Source organism: Crocodylus siamensis, chromosome 3 (assembly GCF_052110815.1).
Source record: "Crocodylus siamensis isolate JL-2025a chromosome 3, ASM5211081v1, whole genome shotgun sequence".
In the NCBI taxonomy this organism is placed as follows: domain Eukaryota; kingdom Metazoa; phylum Chordata; order Crocodylia; family Crocodylidae; genus Crocodylus; species Crocodylus siamensis.
In genome coordinates this window covers 1,336,468-1,362,910 of record NC_143397.1, presented here as the reverse complement: position 1 = coordinate 1,362,910, position 26,443 = coordinate 1,336,468, and the positions used below count along the sequence as shown (strand labels likewise).

The 26,443-nt window shown below is 58.2% G+C and overlaps 1 protein-coding gene across 1 annotated transcript; it reads right to left on the bottom strand.

Annotated features, from left to right (window-relative positions):
* Positions 1 to 735: 735 nt before the first annotated feature.
* Positions 736 to 25,500, bottom strand: LOC149867887 (uncharacterized). Its single transcript, XM_090037190.1, has 11 exons — positions 25,336 to 25,500; positions 17,188 to 17,376; positions 11,734 to 11,913; positions 11,084 to 11,257; positions 9,812 to 9,994; positions 8,773 to 8,961; positions 7,856 to 8,077; positions 3,069 to 3,389; positions 2,660 to 2,757; positions 1,942 to 2,134; positions 736 to 803 (listed from the first exon to the last, which is right to left on the bottom strand). The coding sequence occupies exons 1-11, from the start codon at positions 25,451 to 25,453 to the stop codon at positions 736 to 738; spliced, it is 1,935 nt and encodes a 644-aa protein (XP_089893316.1). The 5' UTR covers positions 25,454 to 25,500.
* Between the last annotated feature and the right edge of the window lie 943 nt (positions 25,501 to 26,443).

Below are 26,443 nucleotides of genomic sequence, written 5' to 3'. Positions count from 1 at the left end.
CCACAGACGCATCTCGAGCAGGTCCAGGGAGGTGACCCTCCCCCTCTGTGCGGCACTGGTCAGGCCACAGCTGGAGTACTGCGTCCAGTTCTGGGTGCTGCACTTCAGGAGGGATGTGGACAGCATGGAGAGGGTCCAGAGGAGGCCACTCTCATGATCAGGGGGCAGCGGGGCAGGCCCTACGAGGAGAGGCGACGGGACCTGAACCTGTTCAGCCTCCACAAGAGAAGGCTGAGGGGGATCTAGTGGCCTGTTACAAACTAGTCAGGGGGGACCAGCAGGCACTGGGGAAGTCCCTGTTCCCCCGAGCATGACCAGGAGTGACCAGGAATAATGGTCACAAGCTGGCAGAGGGTAGATTCAGGCTAGATATCAGGAGGCGCGACTTCACGGTCAGGGCGGCTAGGGTCTGGAACCAGCTTCCAAGAGAAGTGGTGCAGGCTCCTACTCTGGGGGACTTTAAGAGGAGGCTGGATGAACACCTTGCTGGGGTCGTTTGACCCAGTACTCTTTGCTGCCATGGCAGGGGGTCAGACTAGATGATCTGCTCAGGTCCCTTCCGACCCTAGAAAGTATGAAACTACTATGATATCAAGCCTGAACCTGCTATCAATCATTAGGCAGAGTGGGGAGCTCAACAACCAGTGATAGATATTCATAGATGTCATAGACATTCAGGCTGGAGGAGACCTCAGAAGATCATCGAGTCCAGCCCCCCGCCCAAAGGGCAGGAAGTCAGCTGCGGTCAGTGATTTTCAACCCAGCTGCACCCTGGGGCGCCAGGAGATCTTTTGAAGGGTGTCCTGAGGTGTGAGGAGATAAGCAGATAAGCACAGGATCAGGTTTGTCCCTGTTTGGAGAATCCCCCACCTCCCCAATCTCACCCCCCGCAAGGAGGGAAGCACTGTGACAGGTATGTTCATCTTTGAAATGGGGCGCTACTCATTTCACAGGAGTTATATGGGGGGCTGGAGTCTGATGACAGGGGATTCGAATTCAAAGAACCGCTGTGAGAGAGGCTCTAACCAAGACCAGGCGCATGGTGCTAGACCCACAGACCCCCGGGGAGAAAAAGTGTCTGCCCCAAAGGGCTTCCAGTCAAAACAGGCAATAAAGGCAAAAGGGAGAAGGGAAAGGACTTCTCCTTGGTTGCAAAGAGGATGGAGCTGGACTGTCCTCAGTGGGGGCAGATGGCAGGACAAGGAGCAATGGGCTCAGGCTGCAGCAAGAGACGTTGAGGTTGGGTATTAGGAAAAACTCTTTCACCAGGAGGGTGGTGAAGTGATGCTCCGTCCTGACCCAGAGGAGTGGGTTAAGTTGGAAGCAGAGGCCTGTTCCCTCCCCGCCGGGATTCACAGACCTGGGAAGATCCAGCCCTGACCTCCTACATCACATGGGCCCAGGGGCTGCTCCATTTATTTCTGCCATTCACACGCTGCCCTTCCCAGCACAGGCTGAGGGTGTCTCACCGTAACAGAAGGGAGCAACTTGAAAGGGCAACGAGAATAAACGAGACAAAAATCAAGCAGAGAATAAATGAAACCACCTCCCAACCTAGCTGTGCTTGCTAAACGCCTGCCCGAGCAGGAAGCTATTGCTTCTGGAAGGCGCCCAGGCTTGGGCCCCATTGGCATCCAGAGGGAGGCAGCTGCAGAGCTGAGGAGAGCTGCTGAGAACGTTTCCCCGCGTTTTCCCCAAGCGGACACGCTGAACCAGACCTGCCCCCGCGGGCACCAGAGCTCCTCAAAAGGGAAGCACGTGCCCAGGATTTCTCCCTGCCTCCGGCTCAGAGCCACGCCTGCGTGGTCTACTGGGTCATGCACATGCCACGGCCCGCACAGCAGAGAGGAGGCAGGTGCCACCATGGAGATGTCTGGGGGCTGCTGGGGGCTCTGGCTGCTCCCACCCCAGTGGGACATCTCCGGGGGCAGAGGCCATTACCTGAAATCTCCGTTTCAAAGGCCCATTGCGATGCCTCCCCGAGGCCGGCGGCCGTTCGGCCCTGGACTGTCACCGTGTAGTTGGTCCCGGGTCTCCAACGGGGAGGCCTGTACTCAGTGACCGATGCGTTCACCTGCACCACCTGTCCCTCGAGGAAGCTGCTGTCGTACTCTCGCCAAGCGGTGATGTTCAGCTGCAGGGAAGAGCGCAGCGCTGGGAGGACTCAGGCCTGCCCCCGATTGCCGCTCAGGAGCTGGGGCAGCAAACCCCACGGCGTCCCCGGGGCCGGGAGGCAGTGTCCCCCCACCCACAGCCCTGTGCTGCACGGGCAGCATGGTGGGTCCACCTTGGGACCCAGCCAGCGCTATCCCATGGCCCTTCTGCACCAGGACACCTCCCAGGGGGCTGCCTGCTTGCTGGTATACCCAGGGAAGGGCTGGGCCAGGCCACACGCAGCAGCACGAGGCGCTGGCAGGACCATTATTTCTTCCCACACAGAAGAAGAAGGCGGCGGCAAAAGCAGCCTCTGGGCATCATGGACAGCACAGACACGCCGTGGGTGGGTCAGTCTTATCATGTCAGGAAGAGCAGCAAGTGGCGCCTGCGGCCTCCTGGGAGATGCTCAACTGCGCCTGCCACCTCTCCCTGCGCCGTCCCTGTCCCCCGGCGCAGACCGCGCTCCTGGCTGGGCCACACGCCAGAGTCCACTGCCCAGTACCTGGTACCCGAGGATGTCCCCGTGGCACGACGGCAGCTGCTTCCAGCGCAGGGATCCGGTGCTGGGGTCCCTCGGCTCTACCTGGGGCTGGGCTGGCGCTAGCGCAAAGGAACGGCAGGTCACTGCCCAGGCCCTGGGGCCGGGCCCAGCACCCACAGCTCAGCACCATGGGGAGAGCTGCAGGCCAGGGAGCTGTGGCTGGGCTCTGCCCTTTCTCCAGGGAGGACCAGGAGCTGGGGGCTCATTCAGCTCCTTCCAGGTAGCCAAAGTAAGAGAAGACTTGCTCTGCCCTGCCCCTGCCCCTGCACATGGGTGCAGCAATCTCGTGCTAAGCTGCTCCCCCTGCCCCAGCTCTGCACACAGCCCTCAGCTCCCACCCACGGCTTGCGATTCACCCCCCACCCCTTACCTGTTTCATTTGTCCTGAGCAGCTGCGTGTAGACAACAGCACTGGGGGAGGATCTGGTAGCCCCATAGCGTGCAGAGATGGTGACGTTGTAAAGGGTGAAGGGTTGCAGGTTGCTGCAGGTAAGTGTCCCAGCCCGGCCTCCTGTTCTCTCCCCTGTGCTGTCTGCTGGCCTCTGGCAGGGGTTGGCCTGGGCTCCAGCCGGCAGGCATGTGACCTCCATGGCTGAAATCCTCAGGCAGGACTTAGCGGGTGTGCAACCCCACCCGAGCCTGATGCTAGTGGGTGTAATCTCTGGTGTCCCAGTGATGAACTGGGGGCTGTCTGTGGAACAAACATCACATAGGGGTTACTCCCCACCCCACAGGTATCATGGCCATGAAGGGTGCTGCAGTCAGACCAGCCCTGACCCCTGTGCAGGGGCATTGGTGGGGGGCGAGGAGAGGTGAAGAGGCCAGGCTCACTGATGGCGGCCCGGACAGAAGATGTGTGACCAGCATGTCTGTGCTGAGCCCAGGGGCGGCTCGGGTCAAAATACACCCGGTTCCTTTGCTGTCAGCCAGCTCTTTCCACAGCCTAGCACAGCTCATGCTTTTCCATGCAGTGCTGACGGGGCAACAGCCCGTGAGGGGACTGGAACCTGCAGCCAGGACACGGCGCATGGAGAGACCCCCCCGCCCCGCACACGCGTGCTGGCTGCAGGCACCTGCCAGGGCCCCCGTGACAGCAGCAACCCCTGGACCTGCAGCCCCTCCCTGCTGCATCTCCTCCCAGGCCTGCTTGGATTCATTATTTGCAGCAAAGGGTCACTGTGGCCAGATCCCCCCTGGAGAGAGGTGCAGGGGGGGAAGGAAGGAGCACGGCCAGAGTGAGCAAAGGCCGGGGTTGTGGAGGAATCAGGCTCGATATCAGGAGGCGCTACTTCGTGGTTAGGGCTGCCAGGCTCTGGAAGGGGCTCCCAAGGGCGGTGGTGCTCTCCCCTGCCCTGGGGGTCTTCAAGAGGAGGTTGGAAAGATATCTGGCTGCGGCATTATGATCCCAGCATTCGTTCCTGCCAAGGGCAGGGGGTCAGACCTGATGATCTGTTCAGTTCCCTCCTGATGCTAGAAACTATGAAACTCAGCCTCTCAATTGTGTTGGCAATAACTTCATAGCCTGCGGGCGGGGGCAGGAGCCCCTGTCACCCCACGAGGTAGTGGTGATGCAGTTCAAATTAATTGGCTAGCATCAAACAACACCTGGCCAGGATTGGCTCAGGATGGTGATCTCAAAAGACCCCCAGACTGCGCAGGAGGAGGGGAGAGAGCCATTTTGGAAAGCATGGCGTAAGTTTACAGCCTCTGGAGCACAGCTGGGCTCCAGATGAGCAAAGAGAGCAATATTGGGACACATGAACAACTGACCAGGCAGAGATGGGGTCTCTCTTGAAATCCATGGACACACCATGACCTGCAGCCTCCAGAGGAAAGCTCAATCCGCCTCCGGATGGTCCTTGGGACTAACTTACCAGAAACTTATCTAGAACCATAGCTTACTGTAATGCAGAAGTGTGGCAAAAGGCTACCTAGCCACACTGTTTGCTCTGAAGTTATTCTGTGATATAGCTCTAACCTGCACCCTTCCCCAAGCCTCCTCTTTGTCACCAGGAAAGGTCTCCACTGTACCAAGCGTGGTGGACTCCTTTTTTATTCCCTTGGCTCAGATGACCAAGGGAAGCTCATTCTTGTGCTTCAGGCTAAAGGAAACTGCCCACGTTCTCGCAGTGGGACAAGCGCCCTCAAGGGCTACCAGGCCTGTGTACCCCAGGGGGCAGAGGCCAAAAACAGTCCAGACCCCTGGGTGGGGGCAATGGCAACTCCAGGCTTACGAGTGTGCTCCAGGAAGCGAGTTGGCCACACATGAGGCACTCCCCGGGAGGCGCTCGGAGCCTGGAAGGTGGTCGGGCACAGTGCAATGGGCGGCTCAGTGCAGGAGCGCCCCCTACTGGCCCGCCACAGGGGTAAATGGTAGATCAGTTAGAGGAATCCGAATTCCCTGGGCCTTGAATGCTGGAGTCTGCCAGAGAGAGAGAGGAACAGGGGAAAAGCCCTGGTCGAACCCAGCCCTCTTCCAGGCTCTGCTCCCTGCCACCATGTGATCTGATGGCCACCTATAAGTTTATCAAGGGTGGCCACCAGGATCTGGGGGAACGTCTGTTCACCAGAGCGCCCCAAGGGATGACGAGGTCGAACGGTCACAAACTCCTGCAAGACCGTTTCAGGCTGGACATAAGGAAGAATTTCTTTCCTGTCTGAGCCCCCAAGGTCTGGAACAGTCTGCCAGCGGAGGTGGTTCAAGCACCTACATTGAACACCTTCAAGAGTAAATTGGATGCTTATCTTGCTGGGATCCTATGACCCCAGCTGACTTCCTGCCCTTTGGGAGCGGGGCTGGACTCGATGATCTCCCGAGGTCCCTTCCAGCCCTGATGTCTATGAAATCTATGTGACACAGGAGATGGGCGAGATGCACCAGGGTCTGACCCAGGACCTGGCAGCTCTGTGGCGGGCCAGTAGGGGGCGCTCCTGCATTGAGCCGCCCACCTCCCTGCGCCCGACCACCTGCCCGGCTCCGAATTTCTCCCTGGGTCGCCTTATGTCTGGCCCGACCCCTTCCTGGAGCACATACGCTAGCCTGGGGGTAATGTCGCTGCCACCACCCCAAGAATGAACTCACTCCCGGCCCTGTGCCCTAGGGGAAACACAGGCCTAATGTCCTGCGGGTACTCAACCCAGTACAGGCACTTGGGGCACTTCCCCAAGTCCGGGGGCAAAAAGTAAAGTCTCCCTTAGTCCTCAGACCTAAGGGGTCTCTTAGGCATAATTTAGACCCACCCCTCAATAAGTCTCCCACACCAGTCACAAAGGAGCACTTTTTTGGTTACAGGGGTAGGGTGAAAATAGGGTAAAATATTGAGCAATATCCTAGAAATCCTAAAGAGCAAACAGTGTGGCTGAGGTAGCCTTTTGATCACGCATCTGAGTTACTGCCAGCTAGATGTCTAATCAGATCTCAAGCAGCTTACTCACACACTTCATCCAGAGGCTGGTGAGATCCTTTCTAGCGTCCGGCTGTTCCTGGTTCATGAGTTTTTGGGGGAGAGGGCCCTTTCAGATGCTTATGCTCCTCTAAGTCCCCCCCTCATGGCTCCAGCCTCACCTCATGGCCGAAGAGGCCGCCTCCTCGCCCATCCTAACTTGTATAGCCCCCGTGACCTCACTCACCTGGGCCGGTGGAGGCCAGCCCCAGTTGGCTGTCAGCCAACCAATTTGAAATACATCACCTGTTACCGGGCAGATTCCAGCCCCCCAGGTAGATGCCCCTCACCCAGGTGGCTGATGCCAGTCCCGTGGGCAGAGGGAGCAGGTTTCCCCCCTCCCTCAGGACTGCAGCCAGCTCAGGTTACCTAAAGAGACAGGCTGAGGTGTGACTCCTCTGTGCTGGGCCCATCCCAATCTCATTGTCACAGGGCAGAGAATTTGGGGAGAAACCAAGGTGGCTTTCTGCCACAAGCTCCTCTGTTTTTATGATGACTCAAGTCAGTAGGGCCTGACGAAATGCACCCAGGAGAATGTGCAGGGGAACCATCTTACAGGCCCATTTGGGACAGACCAAAGGGAGCTTGGGTAGAGCACAGAGCTTGGGTAGACGTAGTGCAGCTTGCTCTTACGCAGGTCTGTGAATCTGATTCTCTGACTTTAGAACAATTACATGATTTCTCTCCGGAAGATGAAGGGCTGGATGACACAGTCCCATGCACTGGATCACACAAAAGTGTGGGGTTGTTTTGCTGCTGGATCTGGTGCACAGGGTCAGGCTGTTCCCAGTGCTAGAAATGGAATATTGTTAGCAATGCACAGCCTGCATCTCACTCTTGATAGGAAGGAATGCTACTCAAGGTTTCTTACCTCCCCCAGCTTCTCCCTAGTCTTTCTCATGCTGATTACAGAAGCTGGAATTCAATTATCTGTGTCCTTGAAAGCGGGCGGGGGTGGGATTTGAACTCTTGGCGAACTGTTGTAGTTTCTGGGCATGCTTAATTAGCTGATGCATATTTACCTCTCCGCCCTGCATACTTAAGTAGCTAATTATACGATACATGCGATGTATGTAATGATGTAACTACATGTATGCTTGTATGAAACGGAAGTAGCTGTAAGAGTTCCGGTGTCTGCACACGTGCTCAGGAGAGAGAAGATAAATTCCACTTGCAAATACCAATGCTTTGTCAGAGTAATCTGAGTACCTGACTCTGCTCTGACCTTTGTTTGCAAACAAATACAACCTTTTATGCCGGCTGATGAGTGTGTGTCTGTGATTTTTGCGGGCCTTCAGAGAAACGAACCGCAGTTTATGCATCACCAGGATGGGCCACAACTGGATGCAGCGCATGGCAGTGGGGTTGCTCCATGGCTGGATCTGGTGCATGGCGTCTGTCCCACGGATCGATCCCATGCACTGAGCCTGGGCTGGATGAGGCCTGCAGACCAGCCCTGCACATGGGACCCAGCCCACAGACCAGCCCTGCACCACTCAGCTGGCCACGGGGAGTTGGAGGGGCTCAGGGGAACTGAGCCAGCTGCCACAACCCACCCAGCAGGGCCTTGGCCTCCTGGCTCCCTTGGCAGCCAGCCCTGGACACGGCCCTGCCCTGGCTGGCCGGGGAGACTTGCAGACTCCGCAGCCCAAGCTGGTCCTGCGGCAGTGAGAGCCAAGCGCGACAGTGCAGGGGCAGCTCTTCCCTCACCCACCTGCACAGATCACGTTCTCGTCAATGTGGCGCCATCTGCTCCAGCCTTCCCCCACAGCCCAGCCGTTCTTCCCATCCTGATATCGCCAAACACAGGAGATCTCAGGGAGCGATGGAGGAGACCCATCAAGGCAGCTCAGCTTCACGTTGTCACGCTGCCTATAAAACTGCTGGTCCGGTGCAAACTGGAGTCTTGGGTCCCAGTGGGGCCTGCGGCATTTCTCTGCAGAGACAAGGCCCATGTGTTGGCGAGCAACGTGTCCTGCCAGCCCGGGATGGGTCTGGGGCTGTGGGATGACTTCCCAGGAGCTCCGAGAGCCCCTGACCTGGAGCAGCTATCCTGGGGGTGGAGCAGTGCACGGGGACAGGTCCTGCACGGATCCCCACCCATCCAGCCAAAGGCACCGGGGCGTCAGGGGCTGCCCAGTCGCCACAGCAGGCTGCTCACACCCAGGAACCCGGGGAAGCACCAGGGACCCCAAACTGCTGGAGGAGCCTGGGCCTGGGCCTGGGCCTGGCACTGACCCAGGAACACCCGAGAGACACAGGGTGCAGGATTTGGGCAGAGGGCTGCAATGGGAAACACTCCTTCCCGCTGGCCTCATCAGCCACCTCAGCCAGGCCAGGAACGCCTCCTGGGGTGGACGGACCCCACACAGGGGGCTTTAGCCAGGGCATGAGTGTGTCAGGCAGGGAGATACCCACCCTGCAGCGGGGGACCCGGATGGGGGCTGGTCCTGGCAATGGCCCGACGCCCCAGGGACATGGGTCAGAGCAGGAATCTCTGCTGCACCTCAGCACACGTCTCTCTCTGAGGGTGAATGGCTTCCCCCTGCTCACAGCTCCGGTGGGGAGCTCCGGCCCCGGGCTCACATCCCCCTCTGGTCCCGTCTTCACCCGTCTGCGCACAGCACTCACCGATGCACCTCACTTGGCTCGTGTCCCACTCGGGACGCCCGGCTCTCTCCACACACCGCAAATAGCCTGAGCTCCCCTCAAACTGCTCCTGGCGACAGCTCACCCAGACGCTCCTACCGACTGCGAGCTCGGTCGGGAGGGAGCCTGTAAACATGAGCTGGAGCCGGTTTCCACTAAGCGTACAAAACCCTGGAGGGAAGGAAAGATCCTGTTTAAGCAACACAGCTCCCCAGTGACGCTTCGCTGCCCGCCAGGGCCGTGCCAGCTGCACCACCCATTGCCAGTCCCTCTCCCTTCAGCTGAGAGGATGCTCACCCCTGCTTGGACTGTGCCCTCACCCACAGCCATCTCTTCCCTAAGAGCCCCTCAGCCCACATCCCCCCGGATGCCCCACAGCAGTAGGGCACCCCCAGGCCCTTTGCCCCCCCCAGCACACATCACCTAACAACTCAGCACCCTCCCGGGTGTCACGACGTGGGCCCCGCTTGTCCTGGGCCCCTGTGCAGCCCTCCAACCTACCCACACCACGCTGCAGCTGCTCCCTTGTGACAACAGCCCTCAGCCCCACGACCCCTGCCCCAGCGCCCGGCCTGCTCCCTGCCCTCTCTCCCCGGAGCTGCCCCTCCGTTTGCCGTTGAAGGACAGCAGCAGCCAGCACCAGGGCTGAATTTGGCCCCTTCCCTCAGCACACCAACACCCCTGGGCCCCTCGCTGCGAGGCCCCTTCCCCGATCTGCTCGCCCCTTGACCTGCCACTCCTGGGCTGCCCTGTGCCTCCCCCCATGTGCACCCTGAGCCCCTCTGCCAGCTCCTGACTGCGCCTGGCCCTGGCATTATGCAGTGCGGGGAGCCTAGGCCCCGGCTGTGGGGCACAGACCAGAGCAGCCCCGAACCACGGCAGGGGCTGAGATGCCCGCGCAGACGCCCAGGGCTTGTGCGGGGAGAAAGGCGGGTGGGAGGGTGGACCGGGTACAGCAGAGGCCACAGCTCAGGACACCAGAGCCCCTGGGACCCCGTGACTCGAGGAGTCTCAAACTCACCCTCACACCAGGCGGTCCCACCCCACACGCTCCTGCTCCCGGACCGCAGGCACGTGCTGTTGGCCGGTGAGGGCCGATAGCCCTCGGGGCAGCTCCATGTCACCCAGTCTCCTGGGCTGTAGGATGGCTGTTTGGGTGTGAACTCAGCCCGGCTGTCCCTGGGGACTGGCTCCCGGCACTTTTCTGCAGAAGGAACAAGGGGCGGCGTGACGGGGAATTGTCTCCAGCCCCAGCTGGACCCTGGGTGCTGGTCCCATCGGCCACTACAGAGCCGCCCCGGTCTCACACAGACGTCCTACTTTGGCTGCTGCATGGCAAGGGCCTTTGTCACCGCCCCTGTGACCCACGCATCCCCCTTCCCGGGCAGTCAGGAGCCACGGGGCAGGCTGTGACCATCCCATCCGGCCTAGCTGGGGTCACTTGAGCCCAGTTTTCTCTCTTGCCCATGGTAGAGGGGCGCACTAGAAGACCTGCAAGGTCCCTTCCGACCCTACATCTATGAATCTATGAACCTCCTTTGCCCGCACCACTCAGGCAGCAGGACGCAAGGCCATAATCTTTGCAGTCCACAACCAGGAGAGCAGACCAGGAGGGCTAGACGAACACCTTGCCGGGGTCGTTTGACCCCAGTACTTTTCCCTGCCAAGGCAGGGGGTCGGACTCAATGATCTGCTCAGGTCCCTTCCGACCCGACCGACGACGAAACCAGCCTGACCACCCACCAGCGGCAGGGCAGGGCCAGCAGCACGCTGCCCACCTCCCAGGAAGCCGGGCCCCTGGGCAGCTGAGGGGACAAGAGCCATGGGCTGGAAGGGGAGCGGGCAGGAGAGGGGTGGACGGCAGCCCAGCGAGGGGCTCTCAGCTGAGAAGGGGCTGAGCCCGGGGCTCTGCCTCCCCCCCCAGGCACAAGCCAGGCCCAGAGTCCAGACCCCAGGGACCCCAGAGATGAGTCCCCTGCTCCCATCCGCTCTCCCCTTACTCTGCCACTCCCAGGCTGCCCCCGTGCACACCCCCAGCCCCTCCGCCAGCTCCCGGCCCGGGCACCTGACGCTCCTTGGCCCCGGTGTTACCCAGTGGAGGGAGCCTGGGCCCTGGACGTGGGGCACAAACCAGGGCACCCCCAAACCACAGCAGAGGCTGAGATGTCAGCGCAGACGCCACGGCTTGTGCGGGGAGAAAGGCGAGTGGGAGGGAGGCCCAGGTGCAGCAGGGGCCACGATGCAGGACCCCAGACCCCTGGGAGCCCCGTGACTCGAGGGGTCTCAAACTCACCGACACACCGGACAGTCTCATTCCAGGTGCCCCACTTTGTGCAGGCGCTCTGGGGCGCTGAGGGCCAGTAGCCCTCGGGGCAGCTCCATGTCACCACATCTCCTGGCTTGTAGGATGACTGTTTTGGCCTGAACTCAGCCCCTCGGCTCTCGGGCTCCGGCTCTTGGCACTTTCCTGCAGAAGGAGCATGGGGACAGTGTCACGGGAAATGGCTCCAGCACCGCCGGACCCTGCGTGCCATTCCCGTCAGCCGCTACAGATCCAAGACGGCTGCAACACACTGCCCGGGCTCACGCTGACGTCCTGGCTCTGGCTGCTGAATGGCAAGGCCCTTTGTCACCCTCCCTGCACTTCAGTGCCTCACACGTGTCATTCCCTGGGGGTACCCCATACGCTTCTCAATGCACGCCCCCCACGCTCCAGGAGATGTGGGTGCTACTGCCCCTCCGGACACCGCCTGCACGCAGCCATTTCCAGGCTGAGAGTCCCTGGGATCCTGGACGGAGAACCGTCCCCAAGAGAGGGCTTGCGGGCTCACCCAAGCCATGGGGGCGAGACTCCACCCTGGCCCCGAGGCAGCACGGTGTCAGCGAGCGCCGAGCTGCACGACTGGGACCCGCGGCCACGGTGTTTGGGGGGGCCGCACTTACTCTGGCAGGTGGCCGCCTCGCTCCACACACTGTGGCTCCCATTCGAGAGGCATCGGATCGTGGGCTGTGAGGGCTCGTGCCCCTCTGGGCAGCTCAGAGTCACCGGCTCCTCCCTGGCATAGTACCGCTTGTCTGGGGCAAAGCGCAGATATGGGTCTCCGGTGGGTTTCTGGCACTTTTCTGTTAGGAGAAAACCTGGTTTTGGAGCACTGTCGAAGGACAAGCCGCATCCCGCAGGCCAGGCCCTGCACATGGACATTGTGGTGGGCCAGTAGGAGGCGCTCCTGCGTCGAGCCGCCCACCTCCCTGCGCCCGACCACCTTCCCGGCTCCGAGTGCCTCCCGGGGGCGCCTTATGCTCGGCCGACCCCTCTCCCGGAGCACACTCGCTAGTCTGGGGGTAGCATCGCCCCCACCACCCCGAGAAGGAAACACACCTCGGGGAAACACAGGCCTAAGAGTCTGACGGGTACTCGACCCAGTACAGGCACTTGGGGCACTTCCCCAAGTCAGGGGTGCAAAAGTCAAGTCTCCCTTAGTCCGCAGACCTAAGGGGTCTCTTAGGCATAATTTAGACCCACCCCTCAATAAGTCTCCCACACCGGTCACAAAGGAGAACTTTATTGGTTACAAGGGGTAGGGTAAACTAGGGTACAGGACTGAGCAATATCTTAGAAATCCTAAAGAGCAAACAGTGTGGCTGCGGTAGCCTTTTGATCACGCATCCGTGTTACTGCCAGCTAGATATCTAATCCGATCGAGTAGCTCACTCACAAGCATCTTCCAGAGGCCGGTTGAGTTTCCCCTCTGGAGTCTGGGGTGAGAGAGAGCTCGGTCCCGATGGCAAGGCTCCTCTGTCTCCCCTGCTTGGCTGCTGCCTCACCTCATGGCCGAAGAGAGGGAGACCCTCCTTCCCCCCCGCTAACCTATATAGCCCCTGTGACCTCATTCACCTGGGCCAGTGCAGACCGGCCCCAGTTGGCTCTCCGCCAGCCAATATGAAATACATCACCTGTTACTGGGCAGATTCCAGCTCCCCAGGTAGATGCCCCTCACCCAGGTGGCTGATGCCAGTCCCGTGGGCAGAGGGAGCAGGTCCCCCCTCCCTCGGGACTGCAGCCAGCTCAGGTCACCTAAAGAGACAGGCTGAGGTGTGACTCCTCTGTGCTGGCCCATCTAATCACATTGTCACAGGGCAGAGATTTTGGGGAGAAACCAAGGTGGCTTTCTGCCACAGACACGTAGAGGGGCCCCCCACACACATGTGTAGCAGTACTTATACACCTCTGCCCCCCGCACTGCCCCCGGTGCACACCAGCTCACACTGCCACCCAGCCTAGAATAACCAGCATGCACCCCTGAGCTCCACACACCAGCAGTGCACACCCACGGCACACACGGGCCTTTCAAAGGGGGATGATGATGGTGATGATGTTCCCTCTGTGTGCTGCTATATATGCCCAGCTCTCGGCCCAATGGCCCCGGTACCATCGGTGCAACATCCCAGGTGTGCATAGGCCAGGCAGGGCTATTGCACGAGCCCTCTGCAGAGATAAACGTTTGCACCACTGACCCTGTTGCAGGGCACGAGCGTGTGCAGAGGCAGTGGGAAAATTGGTGGGAAAACTGTGATTGGCAGGGGTGTGATGAGCGGCAGGACTGTCGTCAAGACAACTGTGATGTGGAGCGTGTGATTGGAGGGCCGTAAGATGGGGTGTTACCATGCGCCCACAGCTATAAAACACCAGCATAGGGGCATCTCGGGGTGCATTGGCACGTTGCAGGAGAGCGACTGGACCGCTCCAGGCCTGGGTTTGTCAGGGAGACAGTGGGAGTGCATGTGTGGCGTGTGCATGGATCCGGCCGCATGCTCATGTGCCGGAAAGTTGAGGAGGGGGAGGGCGGTGGGCATGCGGGAGGGCTGGCTGGGGTCTACGAGAGTGGCCAGACCACCCAAAACCAGACCAGTGAGCACCCAGCAAAGGCTCCCCGCAGCTGGGACACCAGTGGCACCAGCATGGGGACGATCCAGGCACCAGCGCAGGAATCCCTGACACCGGGGTTAAGAAGATCCTGCAAGGAGAGTGGCCAGACTGCTCCAGCACCAGAGCCGAGACGAGCTCCTGCCCGGCTCCATCGCTGGCTGTTTTCCTCCCATATTAACTTGTATTATCTTGCTGATCGTGTTCGTTCCAAATTTGTGTCAAAGCCTATAGTTATTTCTTTTGTCATTAATAATAAATCTCTGTTATTCCCATGTTCAGCAATCACGTGGCCAAATACATGGAGTATTTGACCATGCGATGTTTGCCTAATACATGGAGTAACCCTCGTTGGACATCCTACCCTGCATTACTGGGCACCTTAGGCTAGTTTACCTTTTTCCACCTCCTTTAGGACCAATTAAAAGAAGGATTTGGCCCCTCCAAATTGTGGCCCTCAATATCTCCAGTGCCGCCTATGTGACACCCACCGCCAGGGAGTGGCCCTGTTGCGCCAGGTGCTGTCTGCACCGAGAGAGGAGGGTCCCTCCCAAAGGGCTCATGCAGACACGGACGGTGGAAGGGGACAGCCCCAGTACCGCAAGAGAGGAGGATGGGAGGGTGCAGCCACGCAGGTGGGTCCCCTTGACTTGGGAGGGGGCTTGCTGCCTGGAAAGAAGAGGAAGGGGCAGGCAGGGGAGGGGAAGCAGGCAGGGAAGTACAGGTGCAGCATGGCGTGAACGTGGTGTGAAGAGGCTGGGACCAGGGGCAGAGAGAGGCTTGTGCCGGCCTTGCTGGCCTTCCTGCAAGCCCGGGCTTCCCCGGCAGAGCTGCTCGGGGAGATTGGCTGGCTGAGCGTGGGCTGCACAGCCGGGGCCACCAAGGCCAGACCTCACCAAGGAGGCTTGGGGCACAGCCGGGAAGAATCAGGAAGGCTTGAAACACCGATGAAGTGTGAGTACGGTTTCGGGAGGCATCAGTAGGAGCAGGAGGTGCAAGACACGGGAGGTGCCTCTGCCCTGCACTGGTTCGGCCTCCTCTGGATACGGAGTCCAGGTCTGCACTCCAAGTTTTGAAGAGACTCGGAGAGTTAGAGAGGGGCCCGAGGCAGCAACACAGATGCTGAAGGCCCTGGACAGCAAGTCATAGAAGAGGCTGAAGGAGCTGGGCATGTTCAGCTTGTGGAAACGGCACCCAAAGAGGGGACATGACCGCAGTCTTCAAATACCGGAAGGGCTGCTGCAGAGAAGAGGGAAAGCAGCCTTTTTCTCTTGCTGCAGAGGAGGAAGTGGAGTGTAGGGAGGCAGCAGCAAGGCACCAGACTGCCATGCGTGGACCCTGAGGTGGTGCAGGGTCACTTGGAAGAACTGGATGCCTTTAAGTCGGCAGGCCCGGATGAGCTCCATCCGAGGGTACTGAAGGGACTGGCCGACATCATTGTAGAGCCACTGGCGGGAATATTTGGACGCTCGTGGTGCACGGGTCAAGTCCCTGAGGACTGGAAAAGGGCCAATGTGGTTCCCATTTTCAAGAAGGGGAGGAAGGAGGACCCGGGCAACTATAGGCCAGTTAGTCTCACCTCCATCCTTGGCAAAGTCTTTGAAAAAATTATCAAGGCTCACATTTGTGAGAGCCTGGCAGGACAAATTATGCTGAGGGGAAACCAGCATGGGTTCGTGGCAGGCAGATCGTGCCTGACCAATCTAGTCTCTTTTTATGACCAGGTTACAAAACGCCTCGACGCAGGAGGAGGGGTGGATGTCGTATACTTGGACTTCAGGAAGGCCTTTGATACGGTATCCCAACCCATACTGGTGAACAAGTTAAGGGGCTGTGACTTGGATGACTGCACAGTCCGGTGGGTGGAGAATTGGCTGGAGGGGCGCACCCAGAGAGTCGTGGTGGATGGGTCGGTTTCGACCTGGAGGGGTGTGGGCAGTGGGGTCCCGCAGGGCTCGGTGCTTGGACCGATACTCTTTAATGTCTTCATCAGCGACTTGGACGAGGGGGTGAAATGTACTCTGTCCAAGTTTGCAGATGACACTAAGCTATGGGGCGAAGTGGACACGCCGGAGGGCAGGGAGCAGCTGCAAGCAGACCTGGACAGGTTAGACAAGTGGGCAGAAAACAACAGAATGCAGTTCACCAAGGAGAAATGCAAAGTGCTGCATCTAGGGAAGAAAAATGTCCAGCACACCTACAGCCTAGGAAATGACCTGCTGGGTGGCACGGAAGTGGAAAGGGATCTTGGAGTCCTAGTGGACTCCAAGATGAACATGAGTCGGCAGTGTGACGAAACCATCAGAAAAGCCAATGGCACTTTATCGTGCATCAGCAGGTGCATGACAAATAGGTCCAAGGAGGTGATGCTTCCCCTCTATCGGGCGCTGGTCAGACCGCAGCTCTAGTACTGCGTGCAGTTCTGGGCACCACACTTCATGAAGGATGTGGATAACCTGGAGAGGGTCCAGAGAAGGGCCACTCGTATGGTTAAGGGCCTGCAGGCCAAGCCCTATGAGGAGAGATTAGAGAAACTGGACCTTTTCAGCCTCCGCAAGAGAAGGTTGAGAGGCGACCTGGTGGCTGCCTATAAGTTCGTCAGGGGGGCACAGAAGGGAATTGGTGAGTATTTATTCACCAAGGCGCCCCCGGGGGTTACAAGAAATAATGGCCACAAGCTAGAGGAGAGCAGATTTAGATTGGATATTAGGAGGAACTTCTTCACAGTTCGAGTGGCCAAGGTCTGGAACGGGCTCCCAAGGGAGGTGGTGCTCTCCCCTACCCTGGGGGTCTTCAAGCGAAGGTTGGATGTGTATCTAGCTGGGGTAATGTAGGCCCAGCACTCTTTCCTGCTTATGCAGGGGGTCGGACTCGATGATCTATTGAGGTCCCTTCCGACCCTAGCATCTATGAATCTATGAATCTATGAATCAATGGCTTGAAGCTGCGGCCCAGCCAGTTTAGGTTGGATGTGAGGAAAGGCTTCTTCACCATGAGAGCAGGGAGCAGGGAACGGATGTCAGGGAAGCTGGGGGCTCTCCATCTCTGCAGGTGTTCAAGAGGCTGCACAAGCATTGCCCAGGGGCAATCTCGGTGCAGCGATGCCTTTGCTCAGCCAGGAGCGTTTCCCAGACCTCTGCACTTTGCAGGTTGCCACACGGGGCTGGGGAGGAACTTTTCCCCGTCCTGCTCCCACATCTGTGTGGTTCACTGTCCTCAGCAGCGCTGGGTGCTGCTGCAGCCCGGGCTGGGGCTGGGGCTGGGCTGTGCCGATGCTCCTGTGGGACCGACCCCGCAGGGGCCTGGTGAGAGGGCCTTGCCCCCACGCTCAGGCTAAGACCACCACTGCACGGGGGCAGGCAGGGGTCTTCCTCTGTACAGTGGCATTGCTCTCTTTCTTCAATCTGCCGAGTGTATTTCTAACACCCCTATCCCGCAGGAGCCCCCCGGCATCCTCTGTGCACAGAACTCACCCGTGCAGTTCACGTGGCTCGTGTCCCACTGCACACGCCCGTCCTGCTCCACGCACGTCATCGGGAATGAGCCCTCCTCAAACTGATCTTGGAGACAGGTCACCAGCACCTGCTCGCCCACTGCGAACTCTGCCGGCGAGGAGGCAGCAGAGACAGACGGGGGCCAGTTCCCACCTCTCGTACAAAACCCTGGAAGGAAAGGGGGAAGATCCCCTCTGAGCAACACAGCTCCCTAAGGACACCCGCCTCCCCGGGCTGAGCTGCTGGGGCCGAGGGCACCTACTCCATGGGTTACAACAGCCTTACTGAAGGGACCAAGCTCCTCATCCATTGGGGAAGAGGATGGCCAGCAACTACAGCCTTCATCCCTCCAGCCCCCAGTGCCACAATCCATCCCAGAAGGCAGCGGGGTCCAGGGGACGTGGACCGGGCTCGGGACAGCTGCCCCATGCCCGGGGCTAGAGGCAGCCTGAGTCCACGCAGGCAGCCAGGGGCTTCATGGGACAGGCGGGGGTGCTGGGTACCAAAGGCAGCCCCAGGGATGGGGGTAGCGGTGCATGCAGAGCGGGGTCTGCTCAGGGTCCTGCAGGGACTCGGGGGTAACAGCTGGTTCGAGTTGGGTGTCAGCAGCTGCCCCAGGGCTTTCGTGCCTCTGAGTAACATCCTTCCCATGGAGTCAGCACAGCATCGTCCAGCAGGTCCAGCCCAGCCGCAGGTGGGCAAGGCCAGAGCTCTGCCCGCAGGCAAGGGAAGGAGAGGGGATATGGGGCAGCTCCTCAGGCACGTGCGGGCATGCAGGGAGCCTCAGAGAAACCCTCACATCCACGGGGAGTCGACTCCTGGGGAACGAGCTGAGAGCCCCCGGGATGGGCAGCCTCACTGAACCCAGCGTGGAGGGTGCGGTAGCTGGGGGCAGCGAGGCCTGGGCCCTGCCTTTCCTGGTTGGCCCCAAGGACAAGTGAACACTGAAAAATGCCAGGTTCTCCACCTTGGGAGGACAAACCGGCAGCATCCTTGTAGGCTCAGCAGTGCTACGCTGGGCAGCGCTACTGAAGAAAGAGAGTTGGGGTCATCATTGAAAGGGACCTGGGGGTCATCACTGACCTCAAGATGAACATGAGCATCTTGAGCAATGCGATGCTGCGGCTAGTAAAGTGACCAAAACGCTGGCGTGCATCCATAGATGCTTCTCGAGCAAATCCTGGGACGTCATTCTCCCCTTGTCCTCGGCCTTGGTGAGGCCGCAGCTGGAGTACTGCGTCCAGTTTTGGGCTGCACAATTCAAAAAGGATGTGGAGAAGCTTGAGAGAGTCCAGAGGAGAGCCACGCGCATGATCAGAGGTCAGGAAAACAGACCTTACGATGACAGGCTGAGAGCCATGGGACTCTTTAGCCTGGAAAAGCGCAGGCTCAGGGGTGATCTGATGGCCACCTATAAGTTTATGAGGGGTGACCACCAGGATCTGGGGGAACGTCTGTTCACCGGAGCGCCCCAAGGGATGATGAGGTCGAACAGTCACAAACTACCGCCAGACCATTTCAGGCTGGACATACGGAAGAATTTCTTTACTGTCTGAGCCCCCAAAGTCAGGAACAGCCTGCCATCGGAGGTGGTTCACGCATCTACACTGAACACCTTCAAGACACACTTGGATGCTTATCTTGCTGGGATCCTATGATCCTGTTGACTTCCTGCCCTTTGGGCGGGGGCCTGCACTCGATGAACTCCCGAAGTCCCTTCCAGCCCTGATGTCTATGAAATCTATGACAAACGGGGCTGGCCAGGCACCATCAGCCCCAAAGTGTGCAGGACTGTGGTGTTCACACGGGGCCACTGGCCCCCAGGAGAGGCCGGGGGGCCGCAGCGAGCCCGCGGCTGGGGGTGAGGATCCGTCCTGGGTCGCGGTACCCCAGCATCGCCGAGACTCCGGCCGCCAGGACAGGCCCCGTGATCACCGCAGCCTGGAGCGTCTTGCACTTACCCTGGCAGCTGGGAGTCTCACTCCACATACTCTGGGTCCCGTTTTCAATGCAGCTGATCTCAGAGGGCCGCGGCCTATAGCCCTCAGGGCAGCTCAGGACCACTGATTCCCCCCTGCTGTAAAACTGCCTCTCGGGAGACGCTGGTCTGGCCTGCCAGGTCTTTGGAAGTTTACATCTCCCTGTGCTGTGGACATTTGATTAGGATGGGCTCAGCAGAGGAGACACACCTTATGCTGTCTCTTTAGGTAACCTGAGCTGGCTGCAGTCCTGAGGGAGGGGGAAACCTGCTCCCTCTGCCTACGGGACTGGCATCAGCTACCTGGGTGAGGGGCATCTACCTGGGGAGCTGAAATCTGCCCGGTAACAGGTGATGTATTTCAAATTGGTTGGCGGACAGCCAGCTGGAGCTGACCTGCACTGGACCAGGGGAACGAGGTCGCAGGGGCTATACAAGTTAGGACTGCCCAGGAGGAGGGGGCAGCAGCCATGCGGGGGACTCAGAGGAGCTTTACCATCTGAAACTGGCTCTCTGCCCCAAAACCCATGAGCTAGGAACGACCTGCCTCTAGAGGGAAACTTCATCCGCCTTTGGATGACACTTGTGAGTGAGCTACTCGAGATCTGGGTAGACATCTAGCTGGCAGTAACTCAGATGCGTGATCAAAAGGCTACCTCAGCCACTCTGTTTCCTCTTTAGGATTCCTAAGATATTGCTCAACCCTGTACCCTAGTTTACCCTACCCCTTGTAATCAATGAAGTTCTCCTTTTTGTCTGGTGTGGGAGACTTATTGCGGGGTGGGTCTAAATTATGCCTAAGAGGCCCCTTAGGTCTGCGGACTAAGGAAGACTTTCATTTTTGGCCCCCAGCTTGGGGAAGTGCCCCAAGTGCCTGTACTTGGTCCAGTACCCGTAGGACTTTAGGCCTGTGTTTCCCCGAGGACACAGGGCCGAGACAGTCCCTTCTCGGGGCGGTGGTGCTATGTTACCCGCTGGCTAGTGAGTGTGCTCCAGGAAGGGGGTGGGCCAGACATAAGGCGCCCCTAGGGAGGCACTTGGACCCTGGAAGTTGGTCAGGCGCAGGGAGTGGACAGCTGAACCCAGAAGCGCCCCCTACTGGCCCACCACACTCACCAGGTTCCTCATGGGAGCTCTATATCAGGTTGATCCTTCACTGCCCCCATTTCAATTCTGAATGGGCATATTTCATAGATTTCATAATATTTCATAGACATTTGGCCTGGAAGGGACATCCCGGAGGATCATTGAGTCCAGCCCCCTTCCCCAGGGGCAGGAAGTCAGCAGGGATCATACGACCCCAGCAAGATAAGCATCCACATGTGTTCTGAAGATGTTCAAAGTGGGTGCTTGAACTGCCTCCGGCGGCAGTCTGTTCCACACACTGGGGGCTCGGACAGTGAAGCAGTTCTTACTGAATAGTTTATGGCGGAGTTTGTGACCATTCAATCTTGTCATACTTTGGGGCGCCCTGGTGAACAAACGTTCCCCCAGATCCTGGTGGTCACCCCTGAGAAACTTATAGGTGGCCACCAGATCACCCTGAACCTGAGCTTTTCCAGGCTGAAGAGCACCATGGCTCTCAGCCTGTCATTGTAAGGTCTGTTTTCCTGACCTCTGGTCATGCGTGTGGCTCTCCTCTGCACCCTCTCAAGCTTCTCCACATCCCTTTTGAATTGTGGCGCCCAAAACTAGACGCAGTACTCCAGCTGCGGCCTCACCAAGGCCGAGTACGACGGGAGAATGACGTCCTGGGATCTGCTGGAGAAGCATCTATGGATGCAAGCCAGTGTTTTGCTTGCTTTACTAGCTGCAGCATTGCATTGCAGGCTCATGTTCATCTCGTGGTCAATCATGACCCCCAAGTCCCTTTCATCTGTAGTGCTAATCAGCGTAGCACTACCGAGCCTATAAGCATGGTGCAGGTTTTTCCTCCCAAGGTGGAGAACTTTGCATTTTTTGGTGTTGAACATCATCAGGTTCTCATCCGCCCATTTCATGAGTCTGTCCAGATCTGTCTGGATCCCCCTCCTGTCCTCAGGTGTGGATGCTTTACCCCAGAGTTTGGTGTCATCGGCGAACTTGGCCAGTCCGCTTCTGACACCAATGTCCACATAGCATCATCATTAGCATGAATCTACATGGAACCAATAGTATGAGTTGCTTTACAGCAGGGATGGGCAATAATTTCATCCGGGGGGCCGCTTAATGAGTTTTGGTGAACTATTGAGGGCCGCAAGGGTAGCCACACCTCTAGAAAGGTGCCCTGCCACCAGTTGCCATCTTGGGGCCGAAAGTCCCACTCCTAACACCTGACCTTTGCCAGCACAAGTCCCTCCCCTTGCCCCCTGGAAATACTCCTTTTGGGAGTAAGGAATTGCCATCTGAACCAGAAAAAAATAAATCATACACTAAAAGTCAAAAACCTGTTATAACATGTTTTAATTTTATTTAAAAAAATGTTGCTCCCTTCCTCCAACCAGCTCCAACTCCTTGCCTCCACCGCAGCTCCCCCACCCCCACCCCCACTACTTCCCTACCTGCTGCCCAGAGCAAGCACTACAGCAGGGAGACGTGGAGGTGCCACTGGATACTGGGGAAGCCAAGCAGGTCCCCGTGGAAGCTGTGTGCTGCCCGGGCTCAGGCCTTCCTCGCACAAGGGTGGGAATGAGGCATGCAGGCTGGGCAGGGTACAATTAGTTTGTTGGTGCCCACGAACTGTATGGAATAGCCTGGTGGGCCAGACCTGGCCCACAGGCCATATTTTGCTGTTCCCTGGTTTATCAGCATGGGTGGCTTCAAGGTCCCTGCTCAAGGAGTTAAAAACTATACAGACAGGGGGTTGGGAGCCCTTTAAATCATTACAAACACACGGATTCAACCACTCCATAACATAGATGGTGATGCGCAGTTTACTGGGTGGGCCAAAACTCCACAGATCTAAGGGGTCTCTTAGGCATAATTTAGACCCACCCCTCAATAAGTCTCCTACACTGGTCACAAAGGAGAAAGTTATTGATTACAGGGGTAGGGTGAAAATAGGGTACAAGATTGAGCAATATCCTAGAAATCCTAAAGAGCAAACAGTGTGGCTGAGGTAGCCTTTTGATCACGCATCTGTGTTACTGCCAGCTAGATATCTACCCAGATCTGGAGTAGCTCACTCACAAGTGTCATCCAAAGGCCGGTGAAGTTTCCCTCTGGAGGCAGGCCATTTCTAGCTCGTGAGTTTTGGGGGAAGAAAGCCAGTCTGAGATGGTAAAGCTCCTCTGAGTCCCCCACATGGATGCTGCCCCCTCCTCCTGGGCAGTCCTAACATATAGCCCCTGTGACCTCATTCACCTGGGCCAGTGGAGGCCAGCTCCGGTTGGCTGTCAGCCAACCAATTTGAAATGCATCACTAGCTGCCGGGCAGACTCCAGCCCACCAGGTAGGTGCCCCTCCCCCAGGTAGCTGATACCAATCCCCTAGCAGAGGGAGCAGGTTCCCCCCTCCCTCAGGACTGGAGCCAGCTCAGGTTACCTGAAGGGATAGTGTAAAGGTGTGTCTCCTCTGCTGGACCCATCCTACTCAAATGGTCACAGCACAGAGATTTAATCACATTGTCACAAGGCAGAGATTTTGGGGAGAAACCAAGGTGGCTTTCTGCCACACAGCTCACTGATGGGACTTGGAAAAATCATAGAAAACTAGGGCTGGAAGGGAACTCAAGAGATCACATCTAGTCCAAATCCCCGCTCAAAACTGGCACGTTTCATAGTTTCATAGTTTCTATGGTCGGAAGGGACCTGAGAAGATCATCTAGTCCGACCCCCTGCCATGGCAGGAAAGAGTACTGGGGTCAAACGACGCCAGCAAGGTGTTCATCTAACCTCCTCTTCAAGCCCCCCAGGGTAGGAGCCTGCACCACTTCCCTTGGAAGCTGGTTCCAGACCCTAGCCGCCCTGACCGTGAAGTCGCACCTCCTGATATCTAACCTAAACCTAACCTCTGCCAGCTTGTGACCATTATTCCTGGTCACTCCTGGTCATGCTCAGGGGACAGGGACTCCCCCAATGGCTGCTGGTCCCCCCTGACTAGTTTATAACAGGCCACTAAATCCCCCTCAGCCTTCTCTTGTGGAGGCTGAACAGGTTCAGGTCCCATCGCCTCTCCTCGTAGGGCCTGCCCTGCTGCCCCGTGACCATGTGGGTGGCCTCCTCTGGACCCTCCCCATGTTGTCCACGTCTCTCCTGACTTGCGGCACCCAGAACTGGACGCAGTACTCCAGCTGCAGCCTGACCAGTGCCGCATAGAGGGGGAGGATCACCTGCCTGGCCCTGCTCGAGATGCATCTGTGGATGCACGGCAAGGTGCAGTTGGCCTGCCTGACTCCAAGATCCTTTTCTGCCTCTGTGCTGACAAGAGGGGAGTTCCCCAACCTGTAGGTATGGTGCTGGGTGTTCTTCCCCAGGTGCATCACTTTGGACTTGTCAGTGTCGAATCCCATCCTATTCTCGTCCGCCCACCCCTGTAACCTGTCTAGGTTTTACCCCATCGTCCAAGTCACTGATGAAGATGTTGAACAGTGCAGGCCCGAGGACCGAGCCCTGGGGGACCCCACTGCCCACGTCCCTCCAGGTCGAACATGACCCATCCACCACCGCTCTCTGGGTGCAGCCCTCCAGCCAGTTGGCGACACGTCTGACTGTGTGGGTGTTGACACCACAGCCCCCCAGTTTCTTAATGAGAACAGGGTGAGAGACAGTGTCAAATCCTTCTGAAAGTCCAGGAAGACGATGTCCACTGCTACCCCTGCATCTAAGGATTTGGTGATCTCATCGTAGAAGGCCACCAGGTTGGTCTGACAGGACCTGCCACTGATGAACCCGTGTTGGTTGCCCTTAAGCATGACCTCCCCCCGGCCCCTTGTGGACATGCACCAGAATAATCTTCTAAAAAATGTTGGTCAGAAGGGAACCAGATGAGGTTCAGTGTAGGGACATGCAAAGTGTTGCATTACCCAGGTACTTACCCTAGCATGCACCAACAAGGCATGTCCAGGGGAGCAGTTTCACACCAGCTCCTGCCTCGTTTTGCCTAACAACTAGCTTGAATTGCAAATGGTATTTTAGCAACCCCCACAGGGAACCCGAACCCTCTTGCAGGAAGGTGAAATGAAAGTGGAACAGGCTGAACAAGGGTGGGAACAGGGGCTGTGCTGGACAAGCAGAGCGTGGTAGAGCAGCTGGGCTGGCAGGGCGCTCCCAAAGTCGCATCCCATCCATTCCCTGCTCAAGGCAGGATCCATCTCATCCAGACATATCCTTGTCTGCCCTGTTCCTGACCCAATGCAGCAGCCCAGCTGCACAGTGCCCTGATCCACTGACCAGAGATACTGAGAGCCCCAGACCAGGGGGAATGGGGAAGAGGCCTGGCAGGGCCATGCTGCTGCAAGGTGTGTTCCACGCACGGGAGAGAGCCAAGGAAAGGTCGAGGAACATCCATCTGTTGACACCCTCAAGGATGTGCAGGGCTGCTGAAGGCAAGCCATGGACACTTCTACCCCAAGCCCGGGCTCCACAGAGCAGCGTCTGTTCTGTCCCCTGTGCCCATGGGAGCTGGGGCATTGCCTTCCCCACAGGGCTTGGAGAAGGGGCTGGGTTGGCCCCTGCCTGGGCAGATTTAGGAGCACAGGAGCCTGATGCTCGGGGTATAATTGGATTGGCTTGCCCTCACAGCCATAAGCTGCCACGAGACTGCAAGAACAGGGAGTCAACATCCCCATGATGCACGGGCTTCGGCCTTTGGCTCAGCTTAGGGCCTGGGCAGGGCGGGGATGCTGGCTCAGACCTGTACCCGCTGCTGCCAACAGGTAGCCGGGATGGGCCAAGGGGCCATCTGCAGTCGGAGGCTGAGCTGTAGATGCTCATGGGGTTTGTCCTGTGTGTGTCTGCGCATCCTGGTCCCCAGAAGAACACACGGCCCTGGCAATCCTGCGGCTTCTCGAGGAAGTCCAGCCCCCTGCCCCCCCCGGGTTCTCTGCCTGGTGCCCGAGCCCCTCAGGCTCTGGCATGGACTGGAGAGCAGCCTCCTCCTGGGACCGCTGCACCCAGACCGGTGGCAAACCCAGGAGCCAGCTCCCAGGGGAACAGCAAACTGGGTCCTACCTGGACTCTTGGCTCCTTCCTGGCTGCTGGGACTGGATGGTGCTGGTTCCTGTGCACACAGGAGGGGTGGAAGAGCCAGGAGCGTGGCCAGAGATGACACCCACATGGCTGTCACCATGAAGTCCCAGGACCGACTTCAGCCTCACACTGCCTCCAAGCCCTTCTCATCACTTATGCAGGACTCAGCAGGAATGAGAAGTGAATAGAGGAAGGAAATAGATATATAATCATTGTATGTGATGCAAGAGGCTTCCTTATTTGATATGGCAACCCCTAGCATTCTTGTTTCCCTCCCTAGTGCTGTGTCACAGGGCGCTGATGGAGTCCAGTCTCCTTGTATGATGGGACCCAGTGTCAGCCATGGCCACAAGGATATGGACTCCATGAGTGAGGGGTGAAATACCAATTGCAAGGAGGGCAGAAGTGAGGCATAACACACTCTACTAATAATTAAAGTCATAGTCAGAGACCTAGGGAAGAACTGGGCTCAGGCAGTCTGGCTGGCTGGCTCTCCTACAGGCACATGCACACTCCAGCTCTCTGGCTTAAACTTTCTCCACACCCACCCTCAGCATTAAGAAAGAGCCCGAGCTCTCAGGAAAGGGATCGTTGCAGAGCCATCCAGAATGCAGAGTGCAATTCATTGTCCAACCCCAGCCCCTCTGTTATCCACCAGAAAATAACCCACCCCCAAACCCGCCGTGCACTAGGGACCATCCAAACAAAAAAACCACGCACATGATCCTGACACCTGGCCTGGGCCCAGTACTGTTCACCTGGCGCGCTAAGGACCAAGCTGCCGGGTGGAAGAGCCTCCTGGGAGAGACTGCACAGGACCCAGAGCTGCGAGGGCTGCAGGCATGGTTGAGGGCAGGGCTCACATGCAGGGGGATCTGTGCAGAGACCTAGGCTGGAGGCACCACGGTGACGCTGAACAGAGGCAGAGTCCGGGGGCTGCTCTCAGGAAAGGAACTCAGACACGCTGCAGGTTGGGGCTGGCTGCCCAGCATAGGACTAAGACACGGGCAGTGTGGTAGTGTGATTTTTGCTATTTCTGATCTGTGAATTGAGGAAGTGTGTACCAGCACAAGTGAGAATAACATTGAAT